The 15,478-nt window shown below is 55.0% G+C and overlaps 2 protein-coding genes across 2 annotated transcripts; both read right to left on the reverse strand.

Moving 5' to 3' along the window:
- Positions 1-1,747: 1,747 nt before the first annotated feature.
- Positions 1,748-3,629, reverse strand: JN550_003924 (uncharacterized protein; the record flags this gene model as incomplete). Its single annotated transcript, XM_049315382.1, has 3 exons — positions 1,748-2,308; positions 2,382-3,416; positions 3,480-3,629. The coding sequence occupies 3 exons, from the start codon at positions 3,627-3,629 to the stop codon at positions 1,748-1,750; spliced, it is 1,746 nt and encodes a 581-aa protein (XP_049173946.1).
- Positions 3,630-12,125: 8,496 nt separating this feature from the next.
- Positions 12,126-14,585, reverse strand: JN550_003925 (uncharacterized protein; the record flags this gene model as incomplete). The annotated part of the gene is made up of 3 exons (XM_049315383.1): positions 12,126-12,385; positions 12,488-14,150; positions 14,361-14,585. The coding sequence occupies 3 exons, from the start codon at positions 14,583-14,585 to the stop codon at positions 12,126-12,128; spliced, it is 2,148 nt and encodes a 715-aa protein (XP_049173947.1).
- Between the last annotated feature and the right edge of the window lie 893 nt (positions 14,586-15,478).

Genomic DNA, 15,478 nt, shown 5'->3' on the forward strand with positions numbered 1-15,478 from the left:
ACTCCCGCTCATTTCATATCTGCATATAGCCTTATGGCCTCAAGCTTGATGATCTGTTCCTAGAAACTCAACGGCATCTAGTGACAGTACCTGACAAGGTGAGTGTCCGGGTGGCCAGGGTATATGGGAGAGCTTGGCTCCCCATACGCCCCTTTCTGCAAACCCCCGCGGTCCTTTCCATACCTGCCTGATCGGCGGTTGAAATGACAGCCATGCTGTGTCAAACGGGATATCAGGTCACTTTTTTCTGTACATCTAGGGGGGTAGAGGGGAATCTGGCAAGGAATTCGCCGACCCACAACGCAAGGTGAAGGAGGCGGTATCGCGGGAAACTTCTCTGCGGCGTGGTGGTCTCCAGTCACCCGGGGAACTCGGCCTCATTTCTCTCGTCATCAAGGATCGTGCCAGAGTCGTACTGCGGCTGCAGGGTGGGAGAAGGAGGAGGATGAGGAGGAGGCCATGTCAGAACTCTGATCTGATTCTCAAGCCCGGGGTGCAGGGTCGACCCATGGATGTGTGTGCTGCTGCTGCCCTACCCGTCGCACAAGGTCTCAGGGATTCCATTCGCCAGAGTCTATTATCCCGCGCACAGGGCCGTTATTGAGGCTATACCTATGGAGGCAGGCAGTACAGAGCTTCAAGCCTTCCCTCTGGTGAAAGGGAAAACGGTCGAACGGGGGCAAGAGAGGGGGGGTGTATGGTTGACTCTAATTTACCAACCACGCGGTTCGGGTGCTTGGTTTTCTGGGTTCTGATTCGTCCACACCGCGCTACACACCACAGCAAGAGTCTTGCAAACAGAGCAAGAACCCTGTGTCGTGTCTACACCGTATTAGACATTCTGTGCCTCTCTGTTCAACCGGCTAGGCGCGCAGACCGTGTGTCACTGGACGTAGCACGTGGCCTGGAGCCACTTCTACCCCCCTCCCCTGAAGGTTATCCGTCCAGTTATGGCACAAGTCACTGAGCTACATGGACCGCCAGCCTCTGCAGATTTGGGCGCAGACGTGTCAGATCTTGACGGTCTCTCCCTTGCTGCCAGATCCACTGCCTGGGACAAATATAGCAGAGGCTGTGTCAGCAGCCGAGGTGACATTGTATAGCGTTCACCATGGCATAGACCAAAACTTTTGCCTCACCGCTTTCAATTGGTAATCGTTTCTGACACAATCTCGGCCCAATCGGAGCGGGCGTAGTATACATCACAAGAAGTGTGAAAATCAATGGTTGAGGTAGGTAGTACAAACGATTGTAGGGAAACTAAAAAGAATTCGCTGCTTGTTGCTATCTGCCCCCTCCCCCCCCCTTTTGTTATCTTTTCCCGAAAAGATCTCCCTTGCGGCAGGCCTGCCAGCGTCTGGGTTTTGAACTTTTGTCTGTTTGGACTGAGTTGTGACTTTCTCCCTGTAAACTGAAAGCGAACCTTCCATGTCTACCCCTGAAAATGACCGAAATTGAACTATCTGCACTGGATTGTAATACGAATCAGTCAAGAAAAAAGCTATGCCATGCGCCTGAAACCCCAAATGCACACCTATAGTGACGATGTTCCAAGGACTGGGGCCGCCGAAACGTTGCCGCATTGTGGGCTCCGTAGATTAGTAAATGAATGAACTCTTCCGAAAAAAAAAAAAGAACTCCTTGTGGGACTGAGCCGAAGTGGTATATGAAGGACCGTTGAACTCCAGAATGAGCAAAAGAGAAAAACCCGGGGTATCAATGAAGTCAGGAATGCCTTGCGCGAGCTTTAGGACATGTGATGATCTCTCTCTGGGAAAGGGCTGCCGTAGAAAGAACTGGTATCTCTATGTTGCTTGGCCATGAGCTGTTGACACGCCTGTTTGGCGACTCGTTCGCTGTGAGCTTGGTTCATGTCCTGTTCCGCAGACGGATGTCTCATGGATGACTCTGGCTCGGAAATTTGCATTAGATCCGGCTCCTCTGGCTCCATCTCGGGCTGCCAGACGTTGTTGAAAAGCATATCCGCCTCCTCGACGCTCAGCGACGCACGAGCCCGCCTTCTCATGGCCTCGTCATCATACAAGACGTTTGCTTCGGATCCTGGTGTTGGATTCCAAGTGATGGCCTGGGTCCGTTGACTTTGCTTCTTCTTGCGTGATTTCCTACCCTTCTCTCCATTCCCTTCTGGATCGTACTCTTCCTCACCCAGCTCTACCAAACGTTTGATGATGTGTGGTGGTTTCCAATCCCACGCCATACTTCCGTTACTACGCTCTTTCATTATCTTGATGATCCCATCGTATCGATTATTGTCGTACTCTGCGGCAGCTTCTAAGAGCAGTCGATCCTGTACAAATCATTAGTAAGCTGATACTTGTGGTCCGGGGAATAGTTGGTAGCTGTTGGTTGGCACCACTTACCTCACTCTCAGGCCATATGCTGTGCTCAAACACCGCACGATTAAGCTGCATCTGTAGAGCAGCTCTCTCTTTTCTCTCGAACTGCTCAGCGTATTTGTCCGCGATACGTTCCCACATTGCTTTTCCCTTGCTGCTTTCCATCTCCAGCCGAGTGTTAAAGAGGAACTGGGTGTCCTTTGGCGCAGCATCGCTCAACTTGATTTTCTCATGAGGCATGCGTTGGCTGTTCACGACACCAGAGGGCGAGGCTCTTCCAGCAGATGAAGCTCCCTGGTTTGAGAACTCCCCTTGGCCGCCATGGATGGAGGAATTTCTCCGTGTAGTACGTGAGCGTTTCCTCTGTCCAGCTCGCTTTGTGTTCTTTGATCTTGATCCCCGTTTATAGGGTGGGTACATCTCTAGTATGAGGGGAGGAGGGTGACCGAGGGGCGGGAATGGGTGGTGAAGCCCGTCAATTGGTGTCATCGGTGGCCCAAGACCCCCGGGAGTGGGCGCCGAACCAAGAATAGGCACATGCTGAGTGGAGGAACTTAGTGACATAGGTGGTGAAGTATACCCATAGTGCTCTGTGGGTTCTGTCTTGGTCAGACTGGAGGGATCGACACTGGAGATGTTTGTAAACAGCGCCGTGGAAGACATGTGGGGTGACAAGTCCTCCTCCGTAACCGAGTCTCCCGAGACGCCATAAGAACCAAAATAGGTGGGAGGACTGCCTGGAGCAGAGACGGCCATACTTTGACGTCGAGGTGATCCTGTGGATTCGAGGCCATGCATTGCCAGAATATCCGCAGATGGGTGCATAGCCATAGGGGATGCTGCCTGACTGGTTGTCATCATGGAGTGAGCTTGATCATGGAACCATTCTGTGTGGCTGATCCGGCCTGTGTTCGGAGGAGTTCCTTGCTGTGAGTTGCTTCCATTGTAGGTATGAGACATCTTGGACCCAGCTCTCTCCAGCATGGACGGAGAACCGGCTACGGATACCGGTGTTGGCAATGAATCATATGATAGCGGGTAGGTATTAAAGGGGGCAACCTGCAAAGATAATGAAGTGAGCCGGCTGTTGGTGAAAACCCAATGTCGGCCAGGCCTACTTACCGAAGAATAGGTCGCCGCCTGCTCAGTTGTTTCACAGGCAACAGTCCTCGATGATGCGGGTGTGTGCCCACGCAATGACAGGTTGGTCTCAGTCGAGATAGTGTCGCGGTTCAGCGAGGCCCTTTGCTGCATATAACTCTCCTTGTCCATGCTTAGATCTATAACGATTTTTTCGCAGTTGGTTTTAGCGTTGGCGTCCTTCAGGGCAACGTGACTTTTATGCGAACCACAAGCGGGAGGACTGTTACGCTGTTTGAGGTTTTTCGCGCGCATCGGCTCATAAACTCTCGTGCGGCAGTGTAAACTTGGATAAGTATAAAGAACTAGTTGGATTGAAAGAGGATAATGTTTCGTTGGTAGCCACGGCAGGAAAATAAGAAGATGAAGAAAAAAAGATGGGAGGACAAAAGGGAGTGTTATAGCCATGAGAGTACAGCAGAACAGCTATGAGAGCCTGACAGGGTGGATTCACTACGATCTTTTGACATGGAGACTCACGCAGCTTGCCAGGGTAGAGTGTGCCCCCGGTACGTAGCGATACATGATTCTCCTGGATGATCAACGTACAGGGAACAGTTGTGATGTCGACATGGGTGTGCTCGGCAGCGTCCTTTGGGGGCTTGGGTCTAGCCATTGCTAGGAGCTCGTCGGAAATGTTACATGGGACACCATTCCATGGTGTGTACGCAGCGTGGAGCTGCACGATAGCCGCCGGCATGCCGGGGTGACTTGTACACCAGCAGACGCGAGTGGGCACTTGGACATCTTGATCTGGGCCAAGGTTCTGTGTGCACAGGCAATCCCAGCGTCCCATCACTTATCCAAGGTGTGTTCATCTGCGGCCCATAGGCGCCTAAACCGACGGGGTATTGCGGTCTACCTCCTAGGGGACGGCAGGGGCTCAGCAAGGCTTGGTGGATCGGCAAGAAGTCTGGTTCACGGATATAGTCTAGGGACGGGCACGGAAGCTTGGATGGCAAGGAGTGAGGTACCATGGGGATCTGTGGACGAGAACAGGCAGGGTACGGTCGACGGACAGGACGGACAGCTCTGGGGTCAACAGCAAACGGTTTGGAACCCGCCAGGTTCGACAGGGGTCGATATATTAAACGGCTGTTGCCCATCATCTTACTCGATTAGGTTAATCCAGCCTTGCACTGCAAACACTTTGCACACTGTATGTACATAACAAGCATCTCCAAACCCCGTCAAAGTCATATAACTAGTAGTTCGAACCTGGGCCCCATGTACAGTGGTAGCACGATAAAAGTTTGGGCGGGATACAGAGACTGGACTAGTCGATTGACTATGCAACCGTGAGCTCTTCTCTTATAACTCGTGGCCTATGGCGAATACCATCCGGGTTCGACATCATTCTTGGAGAAAAGTGGCCCTTCCAAAGCGTCTCCAGACGGTCTTGCTCATAAGTAGATGTTCGAGGGGGCGCAAGCCGGCATTCAAGCTCCAGGCTCATTAACGTTGTTGATCCGCCATCACACGGTATCGACCAGGGTGGGCCATTCCTGGCCACACAGAGGGGGATAGACTAGGATCAAGCATCGGCATGCTCTGGCATGTGTAGTTACGTACTATGTGTGAGTACTAAGTAGGCAGGGGAAGGAGGCTCTCGTACGACAGGAACCAGCCCTATGTCCCTAGCACGACGCTTCTGGCTCCGCCATGACTGCACAGAGGCCTGAACTCGCCCACCTTGCTCCCGCATCGCGTAGACGGGATGGGTGCGCTTCTGCCTCGACGATTGGGGCAGGCTGCGGCAGTAAGACCCCAAAAACAGATGCACGGTTTTTACTTGCTGGCAGCCGGCCGACCACCGCGCGATCGACAAACCACAACGGTTTGATCGCTGGAGTGACTCGCCTGATCCGCGCATAACTCGGGAGTGCGAGCAGTACCTTTGCAAGCGAAGATGTGCCATTGGGAACGAGACGTACCTAGGTACTATGTAGTGTTGATGCCCGGGGAACGCAGCCGCAGGACCAAGGCCGGAATCGACAGTGGTTCTTGTGTCACGCCTGTGATTTCGAATCCCTGGCTAGGCCATCCGAATAGTGGAACCCGCCAACCTCGACTGAACTCTCAATGCGAAACAAGATAGCTCAAAAGAGCAGACACAAACTTGACGAAGCCCTTTTCCAGCTAGGCGACAGATCCTTTCCAAGCCCAAGTGGACGATCAGCACATACCGTGGACGAAGGCACAGCGGCACAACACACCAGTCCTGTAGTGGGGTACGTAGCCTGGAATGGGCTCCATCCATGATGCCAGCACCTGGGCAGACCAGACCTCAAGACCGCTGAACAGGTTTCTCCGTGCTACGTTCTGGGAGCCTTCAGTACTGTGTGAACGGGAGACCTCTGCAAAGCCCCTCTTGGCACTGCAGTGCTGCGCCAAATAAAACCTAAAAACGCAAACGGATAGTCTGGGTTAGGTTGCCGCTGTATTGCCCAGGGTGGGCAAGAGTGAGAGACGGGGAGGGGGGGACGGGGGGACGGGGGGTGACGGGGGAGGGCAGTGCGCGAGCGGCTGTATCCCGAATCAACCGGCCCTGTCAAGTCCCTCGAGGGGACCCGACCTCCCTGTCATTCTGCCCAGAGGCCCGCCTTCTGCTGCATGAGCTCCGGGACAGCATCGAGAACCGCCATGTCGAAAAACACTGGCCGTTTGCACAGCATTGACTGATTTCTTCTACCGTTATTGATGATGCAAGCCACAGGGTCCCCCCGAGACTCGAGATCGTATACCTTATTCGCTATACTTGAAGAAGGGTTACTTTACTGTCTCTGCTATCATTCATTCATGCTAGGACCTTTTGGCCCCGCAGATCTTCGCCAGGCCAATCTCGGTTTGCCGAACCGAGCTAGCTGGCCAAGTCGCGGCCCTGAATGCCGTCTTGCAAAAGCCGAAATCCTGACAACTGGCGATGGGCCACGGCGTCTATCGGCTTCTGCAACTAGTCTCGAGGCAATTTTTAGAACAGAGCACAAAGACACACGAGACCAACACGTTCGTGGCGCCTACTCAGCCCACGCACCGTCGCGCTTAAGGAGGATGCCTCAGTGGACTTCCAACAGACCGTTTTTTTTTGTGCTATCATCATATCAGATCATGTCCTGTGCGGCAGTGTCGATGGCAGTGTCGACCCAGTGGTGTGGTGCGACGAATCGAATTGACGGGCGGTAAGTTTGATTGATGCTACAGTGACCGGAAGCACGACATGGGATGAGCAATGCACAATGCACAAATGCTGCCTGCCCATGAGCCAGCCCGGCCTGCATGAGCCCAAAAGTCTGCTACCGTGCAACCATGGTCGTGTCAGTCAGGGAGGAACGGGGGGGAGAACAGATACGACATCCTCCTCCCCCCGTTAATTGCATGGATGGATGGCTTAAGCCGGGTGTGGATACTACGAAGAATTGCCGGGAAACGCTGAGTCGATGAACAGACTGCTTTTGTGCCATTGGTCGGCGCTGTGGGCTATACCAGGGGCAGGCGTCTCTGATTGGTCCCAGGCCGACCCGACAGTCTGGAATTGTATAGATTTGGTAACCGTGCGTCTGGTGACTTGGGTGGTGGGGGCGGGATGCAGTGTGACCATGTTACTGACTGCATTTGGCTGAGACGGCGCAAGCGAGACGATGCCAACCTAGGCAGTTCCTCGGTCGCTCCATACTGGATACTGGAAACTTATCTGCGCACTTGTGCCGGGGTATGGAACTTACTTTCCCTTTTGCCGCGCGCTCTTGGTCACACCGTCCCCGAATGTGGAAAATCATCATCGACGCTCCCTCCGCCTGAGCGTCGCTGATCTTGTTGCTTGCTGGCCAAGTGTGCAGCAGACGTGTCACCAAGGCCAGCTAGGCCGTGCTCAACCAACAAGCAGCGTCTAACTCTGGCCGCCATTGGCTGCGACAGGCGCCCACAGTGTGCGCACTTGTAATTGCGTTAATAGATTCCCGCATATGCCCCATCTGCCTGCGCCGCCTTGTTGCCTCGACGAGATCTAGGAAATCACTCAAGTCGGCGTTCCAAAGGTCGCGCCCAGCCTGTAACATTAGTAACGGCAGTAATGTCTGTAATGAAGCAAGGCTCTTCGACCCTTGGGCTTGCTCCCTCATTTGACAATGGCATTGGGTGGGCTTGCAGCTCCATACGACCATACCAGCCCTACCGGGGTTCGCATAGTGAAAGCTGCTGGGTCCCAGGCGCCTAGCTCGCGTGGATATTCCTAATCGTGCGTTTGTACCGATCTCTATCTCTGCTGTGTTCGAGCGGGTTCGTCAGTCCCAGACCCTCTAGTCACAGGTCCAGGCCTTGCATTGACATTGATGATGCTTTCAGGCCGCATGCCGGCGCCTCCAGTTCGTCGGGTTCGCTGCATGCGGAAGGAAATTGGGCTATATCGACGCAGGCGCCTTGTGTACGCTATCATGTTATGTTATGGTTAAGTCTGAGCAGATTTGCTCGGAGTGATGGGCCACCAATAGGCAGCATGCCACGGAGTCAGGGCCGCATCCACCACGGTAGACGTCTGACAGCTCCTTCCGCTGTGGCCAGCCGAGGAATGGGAGTCCATGTCTCTGCCCTGCAGTAACGAGCGCCTCTGCTCCTGAACGACCCGGCAAAATAGCTGTGGATCAACCCTGTCAAGACCTGTCACACTCCGTGTGCTACATTCGTGACGACACGAATCCATCCCTCCAGCCTTTGATGGCCTAGATTTGAACGGCTATTCGCTGGAGACCCCTACTAACAAAGTACTGCCCACGGCTCCGAGATATCTTGAGCAGTAGCTTGAAGATTGGATTCCCAGATGCCCGCATTACGGCATCCATAACTACGTAGCCATCCAAACGCCTTCGATCCGACATCGACCAGAGTTCCTGCCGGCAAGACGGTGTCCAACAGAAAGCTAGATTCCTGGCTTTGCCAATCAAAGGCTCAACAGTGCGCTACTAATCAACGCTGGAGGAACCACCTACCGGTCTTCCGGGGGGTTTGTCCCCTCAGTGTCCTCGAAGAGGAGGGGGCTGCCACCCAATCGAAGACTTCACTCTCTTTGCTTGAAGAGCTGGGTACCATCCGCATGCAGAGAACCTGCCCACTTAGTCACTTTGCGCTTCCGTCAAATAGACGCAAGCAGCGAAAGGCATAAGGAAACGGGTAGATATTGTGGGGTTGAAGTGTGTGACAAACGACAGGCAGCAGAAGGCATCCAAGATGATCACTAGACCTCCTCAGGGGGTGGGAGGGGATGTAGCCTCCGCAAGCCTTCTGTATGGATGAAACAAGCAGGCGATCCTCGACGCCCCCATTCTCCATGTGCTCGTGGTCCGCAGGTACTAGTGACATGCCATGGAGTGGTGCCATCTGTCTCTGGATGTATACCTTTGGTACCGTCCATCGCCTTTGTCCCCTATCTCGCCACCGAGGCCCACATTGGGATATTGTAGACTTCGTCTTGAACCCTTCCGCAAACGGCCTGATAACATGATCTTGAAAGAGCAGGTCCGCCGACTCTGGGAAACTCTGCCTGTCCACCGTATGCGTCACACGGGTTTAACTGATCCTCCGGCACATGGGAGGCGCCACCCTCGATGCTAGACAGTGGACTTGGAGCTAGGAGCGGCTCGCCATTGCCCTAGTATGCAGATACATCCCTGGATTTGGTCTCCGTAAGCGGGCCTGCACGTCTGAATCTGGAGGGGGCTGAATCGAAGGCAGTGAAGACTCCCCCCTAAACGCACTTGATAGGTACGCATCTGAACCATCAGACCACGGCACACTTGGACCACGGAACCTTGTCGATATCTCGATGGAGATTGTGGCCTTGGCCACAGCCTAGGTAAACCTCGAAGTCGAAACTGCACCGCATTAGACCAGGCTGAAGTTGGCGATGATTGGTTCAAGTCCGGCTGCAACCCCGGCGGCCACCTCGGCGACGGCCCAGGAGGCATCCAAGGAGACCAGAAACATAGAGACAGGAGAAGGCAGACTCAGCCTAGCTCTGCCTCAGCTTCTGCGGCCCCTTGGGACTTATAGCGCTTAGGTCATGAGAACGTGGTGTTTTGCACTGCAATTCGTTGCTACGGACACGGCGGGCCCACAGGCGGCCAGTTTCGGCGGCCGGCGAACGGGGCAGTGAACCTTGAAGGCCCCCCGACGTGGCGGCCCAAAAAGGCCCAAAACCGCGGCCAGCTAGCAAGGGCAGAACAATTTTCGACTTTCTCTACTTACGTAGATGGCCATCAAGCGATAGCCAGGACCGCCCACGCCGTTCCGCAACCGCCCCTACCGAAGTCCATGCATTGCCGGCCGGCCCGCTGCTGACTAGTCTCAAAGTAGCACTGGAGTAGTATACGGGGCCCGTCAGCTCCACAGGCCATAGTCCTCGCACGGTCGCCAATGGTGACAGAGACTCAAAGCTACTGTTGCATTCTGAAGCCTGGAGAGCCAAGTATTAGCCAAACAGGCCAATGGCCGCTCAGAGGCAACAACCAGGCCCAGAGCTGATTGCCTCAACCGCTGCAGAGCGGGCTATCTCTGGCCTGCGGAGTGCAAGTGGTGTCCCGGACTCCCTTGCACGGCAGACATGACGACACACCCGGGAGTCGAATCGGCTTCCTCGATCCTACATATGTCATCTGCCTGTGTAATTTGGGGGCCGCACCCACGCCCAGAGCGCAAGTTTGGATGGGGATTTGCGGGGGCCAGTCACATTCGAGAAATCCTTCAACGGCTACATCGCATCATCTGTATTCAGCTGCACCCTGCCTCTTCGGCGGGCATGGTACGTCAAACCGCTTTGATTGGCGTTAACCACCACTATAGCCAGCTGCCGAAACCCCTTAGGTCATTTCGTCGCGGCCCAATCGCCATGCCCAATCCCAACATGCCCGCGGCCTGCGGCTATCGCGGCTATAGCGTCTCCTGCTACATAATGCCAGCCGAGATTACAGTAAGACGCAGAGAACTGGAAAAAAGGAGTCGTCGCGATACCACAAGCGATCAGGCCTCTCTTTCCGTAGAAGATGCTTGGTCGAATCGCGAATGTAACCCCTTGCGTGACGGGCCACACAGATAACCTGCCGAAGAAAGCAAGGACAGCGACGAGCTGGCTGGCTGGCTGGCTGGCTCCTCATACCCAATGCACTCGAGCGGCGTAGGAGGTGCCCTTCGCGTGCCCCTTCGCAGACTGCGACTCCACGCAGCGCGCACCCAGCAGGGGACTGGGCCGGCCCCCCGAGCACCCGAGAGCATGCTCTCGTTCGTCACAACACGCGATCCTGCCTGCAGGCCGGGTTCTGGCAAATCGCGTGAAATCCTACCGGTTGCCACGGCCGGGCGCGCGCAGAAGCAAAAGCAGAGTGGGCCAAAGTACTGGTGGGAATAACAGAAGGGAAAAAAAAACACATGGCAACGGCATGGCCAATCTGCACTGTGCCTTGCAGCCTGCCATTCCCCCCATCCTATTGCAACCCATCTCCCACGAGTCAGTTTTACATTGCAATGTTTCCATCAGATCATCAAGGGGAAGAGCAGCCCCCCAGTCTCGCTCTCTCTCAATAGTTGGTGAACCCTGGTGCTGAAACAATTGAGTCGGTCACCGCATCTGCGCCGCCCTACCCGTGAGCCTGTGTGCATGCGTTTCTCTGCAGGCCGTTCAGGGGGTATAGTGTCGTATTGATCCTTTCGCCTTGCCCGGGCTCCTTTCTATACTTGATCTCAGTAGCGTCGGATGTCCATCAAGGCCCGATACTATGCTGACTGCTATAGTATGAGCAGCCGGTTGTGTCTTGCTGGCCGACGCCCCCATCCCCCAAACAAAATTCTTGTCCGCGCTTATTATAGCATTCTCTGATACACCTACGAGCCGGGAGGCAACTTTGTCACCTGCCATGATGTCTGCTGTTGGTGCACATATATAGAACCGAGAAGAGTGGCCCTCGAGATGATGCGTGAAGGCCTCCTGCGCAATCTCGTCATGCGGGCCAAACGTGAGTTTGTAGAAACGTGGACCAAACAAATCACTTGAGAGCTGTGACAAGTTGTTTGATACGACATGAACGCGACGAATGCAAGCCAGTCAGTTCACGCCCCTGGTTCGATGCAGAAGGTTTGTTGAATGATCAATTTGCACATTAGTCTCCCTATATACCTACTCTGTAGACACTACTATCTAGGTCAACCGTGCCCAGTTTTGATGTGCCCCCAGCTTTGTTGAACAGGAAAGCAAACCCACCGATGAGAAGATGCCAAGAACCGGAACCCCCCTTCAATCTCGAGAAAATGCAGATAGAACATTATCTGAACTGGGTATTAAGACACGTTGCGCAATAATGGAAATCCTCCCAATGCTATTGGAAATGTGGAATGCAGTTGGCGTCCGCATCGCACGCTGTGAAATGAAAACCCACTTCAAGTGGTATGCGGAGTGAGAACACTCACTTCGCTTCAATCAATCTCTAAACGCTCCTGTCATTACTGTGAATCAACGCGTAGTCTCGTCAACGTTGATCCGGAATCATGTGCTCGTACCGTCGAGGGTCACTCGGGCGGCGTATGTTTGTCCAAGTCCCCCTACTCGTCTCGAGAAGAATAGTGGAAGTCAGGGGCTTGAGCCATGTCCTACATGCCTTCCAGGGGTTGCGGATAAGAGTAGTTGAAATCAAGCAACCCGTCCAGCATCCAATGTTGCGGGTCAAAGAAATCATAGTTGGGGTCTCCCCCGTAGCCCATGCCTGCAATCATACTACTGGGGGCGGCACTCATGCCGTTGTTAGCAGTAGGTGTCAGGGCGCCATTGGCAGCAATCAGGTTGGGCATGTTGTTTTGAGGAGGCATGAGCGTGCTGTCCAGGTGTGTAGATGATGCTGAAGACTCGTTAGCTGAGTCTGGATTAGTTGGTTGTTTGAGAGCTGTCCCGTATTAGTAAGTTCTAAACGCCACGCCGAGCGTGGTGAATTGACAAGGAGATTCCAGATGCTTACCGTCAAGTGTACCTCGCCCTTGGGCTTGGTATTCCTCTCTCCATCGCCAGATGGAATCATACACGAGACTCATGCTATGCCGGCAGCGCACCTTCAGCTGCAAACTATCATCGACCTCAATCTTGTCGCCGTCTCGGTACGAGGTGTTGGAATGGTCAATTCTTGCGCCGTTCCACATCTGCACGATGAGCTCGGCCAGCCGCCACTGGAGATCGTTATCCTGGACGCTCGTAGCGCGGATTGCATTAATGGTCTTGTGGAACAGTGTCCGGCCGCGATCAAAGTCTCCCACGGACTTGGCGAAGAAGGATCTCATCAGCTTCAGTAGCGCGAAGCCAGCCGCCACGAGCATCTGCTGCAGATAATTGGTGGAGAAGCGCAGGATGTGGTGGTTGCTGTCTTCGAACAGCAGGTCCAAGAAGCTTGTCACCGCTCGCCAGAGTCCCATCAGATCGTCTACGTAGCCGGGAGTGGTACTCGAATCGAAGAATCCAGCTAGGCGCAGATGTACGGCTGCGGCTTTGAGATGTACCTCCACGATTGGCGACAAGTGCTGCGACATGATGGAAGCCTGTAGTTCCTGGTAATCTCGGCGGTAGACGCGCATCAGCATCGCTCGATGCTCGTCACCCGCCACACCTCTGGGATCGCTGGCATTGCTGTACATCTCCTTGGAGACCTTGTCACAGAAGCGCTCGATTCGAAGTCTGGCTTCCAGTTCGGGGCTTAGGGTGAAAGGTCCATCCTCACCAGGGCGAATGGCAAGGGTCCAGTCATAAAGACTCGACGCTGGCTGGCCGTAGCCTGAGCCGACGTGCTGGGCAACAATGTTACAGACGGCCCAAGTTGTGACGCGGTCGTGGAGTTGATCCTTATTCAGCTCGACGGAGACGCGGGAGAAGTCCTGCGTGTGGCTGGGGCGGTGCAGGCCGATGCCGGTGGCAGCCTTCATCATGACGCCGCAGAGGATATGGGTCGGATCAGCCGTCGTGGTACTGGTAGGTAAAGGCCACGTGCAGATCAGACACAGGGCCTTGACAACGAAGTAACTGTTGGGGACATCCCCGACGGTGCCCCAGAGGAGCCGATGCAATGGTCCACTGGAAAGATCGTGAAGGATGGTGGGCCTGGCTGTGTAACGTCGCGATGCAATTGCGATGATGGTCCAAAATAGCAAGGCATGTTGCTGGAAATAGAGATCAGGCGACTGGTCGGGGTTTAGGAAAGGCAGGAATGGGTGGTAGTATGCGAAGAATTCTTGAAAGAGCCCGACGACGTCCTGCTCGGTCAGCCGGACGCCTTCCAACTCATAAGCATAGTGAGTGGCCATGCTGTAGGAGCCGCCCCTCTTGAGAGTGAGCAGAGAAGTGACAGCCTCGTCGGACCCCATTAGAGAGGGGTTGCGCGTGTGCGAATAAGCACTGTTGGCAACAGGAGACTGAAGCTGAGAGTGGTGGTGGTCCTCTGGCTCCTCGTCTACGATGTACCCCTGGGCCCTGGCCTGCGATATGTTGCGGCGCAGGCGATCGATTTCCTTTTCCATCTCGGCATGTTTGGATCTCTTGCCTATGCGCTTGAAATTGGACTCGATCTTGCAATCGAGCTTCAGGCGGTTACACCGGGAGCAGCTCTGGAAGGGGTCTTGTACCACATCGCACCGCAACTATACGCAATGGGTTAGCCTGCAAGTTTCGTTTTTCGTGTAGATAGAAGTGTATTGATCCTTGAACATGCCCAAGCACGCGTGCATGAAAGACGCGGGCTGGTTCCCTCTTGCGAACCAAACCGACGACGGGCTTGCTTTGAACAAGGTAAAAGCCGAAGGAGCGACAAGCGGGGGGGCTATGGTATGGACTGGGCGACTTCTGCTCACCTTTTGCTGGCGACACTCGTTGCAGGCACGTTTCACGCCGGGCTGCCTCTTCTTCTCGGGCTCGAGCATGGATTGATCCTCGTCGGCGCCGGCGGCGCTGCCCGGACTGCTGTCCAGGCCGCCGGTGCTCCTCTTCCGCTTGATGATGGGAGCATTGCGGGCACTGACGGGCGAGGTCGGGCTCAGGGAGGCGGAGCCGGCGCCGATGATTGAGTGAGCATCCATGCGCACTCGGCGTGGCAGGAGCCAAAGCGCAACCGGCAGCGGCAACGGCGACGGCGACGGCAGCGGTCCCAGCGGCGTCCGGTGAGGGCGAGCTGCGGAGTGCGGCGGGCGCGGCGCAGTGCTGTGCTGTGGGCGGCCCAAGGCCAATGCAAATCAATGCCTGGTGTATGGCTGGCTTTGCGGTGCTGGCGCTGGCGGTGGTCCTGGTGCTGCTTGCGTGCACGCGGGCTCCGAAGTCGCGAGCCAGTCTACAGTATACTCGTCTGCCGACAACGGAGAGTGCTCGAGTCTTTTGTGGTGTTTGCGGGGAAATTTTATTTAGAAAGAGGCGCGGGAGAAAAGCAAAGGAATTTCTTGACCAGAGCGGCTGGCTTCGGTGGGCTTGGTGGGCTGGTGGACATGTGGGCACATTGTGGGCATTGTGGGCACGACTCGACTGGACTCGGCCTTTGGCAATTGGACCTCAGTCAGACAGACCTCCAGGCTTGACTCAACCAGCCCGGCACTCGGAAGGGCGAACAAGACACCAAGGTCACAATCAGACCTTGCTGCTTGGTTGCTTGGAAGAGGCGGGCAAAAGGCGGGGAAGGCAACACTGGGAACGGGACTGGACTGGACAGGACTGGCATTGGATTGGACTCGAGGCCGGAAATACCGTTTTGCCGCCCCGCCCACATCGGCTCCAAGGCGTCCAGGTTCGTGGTGGTCCATTAGAGGGTGACCCCCTCCAGCTACCTAGGTAGGCCAGGGAGGCAATGAGGAGGGGTTCCCAAGGTTCGGTCAACTTTGCTGCGAGCACGCCATCAGCCCGTCCCTATCGATAAGAAAGTCACTATACTCCAGATGACAAAGGTGCTCTGCGCAGGAAATCAGGGCTATGACACAAGGGCACT

The sequence above is a fragment of the Neoarthrinium moseri genome (genome assembly GCF_022829205.1).
Source record: "Neoarthrinium moseri strain CBS 164.80 chromosome Unknown scaffold10_Wmoseri_CBS_16480, whole genome shotgun sequence".
Classification (NCBI taxonomy): Eukaryota; Fungi; Ascomycota; class Sordariomycetes; order Amphisphaeriales; family Apiosporaceae; genus Neoarthrinium; species Neoarthrinium moseri.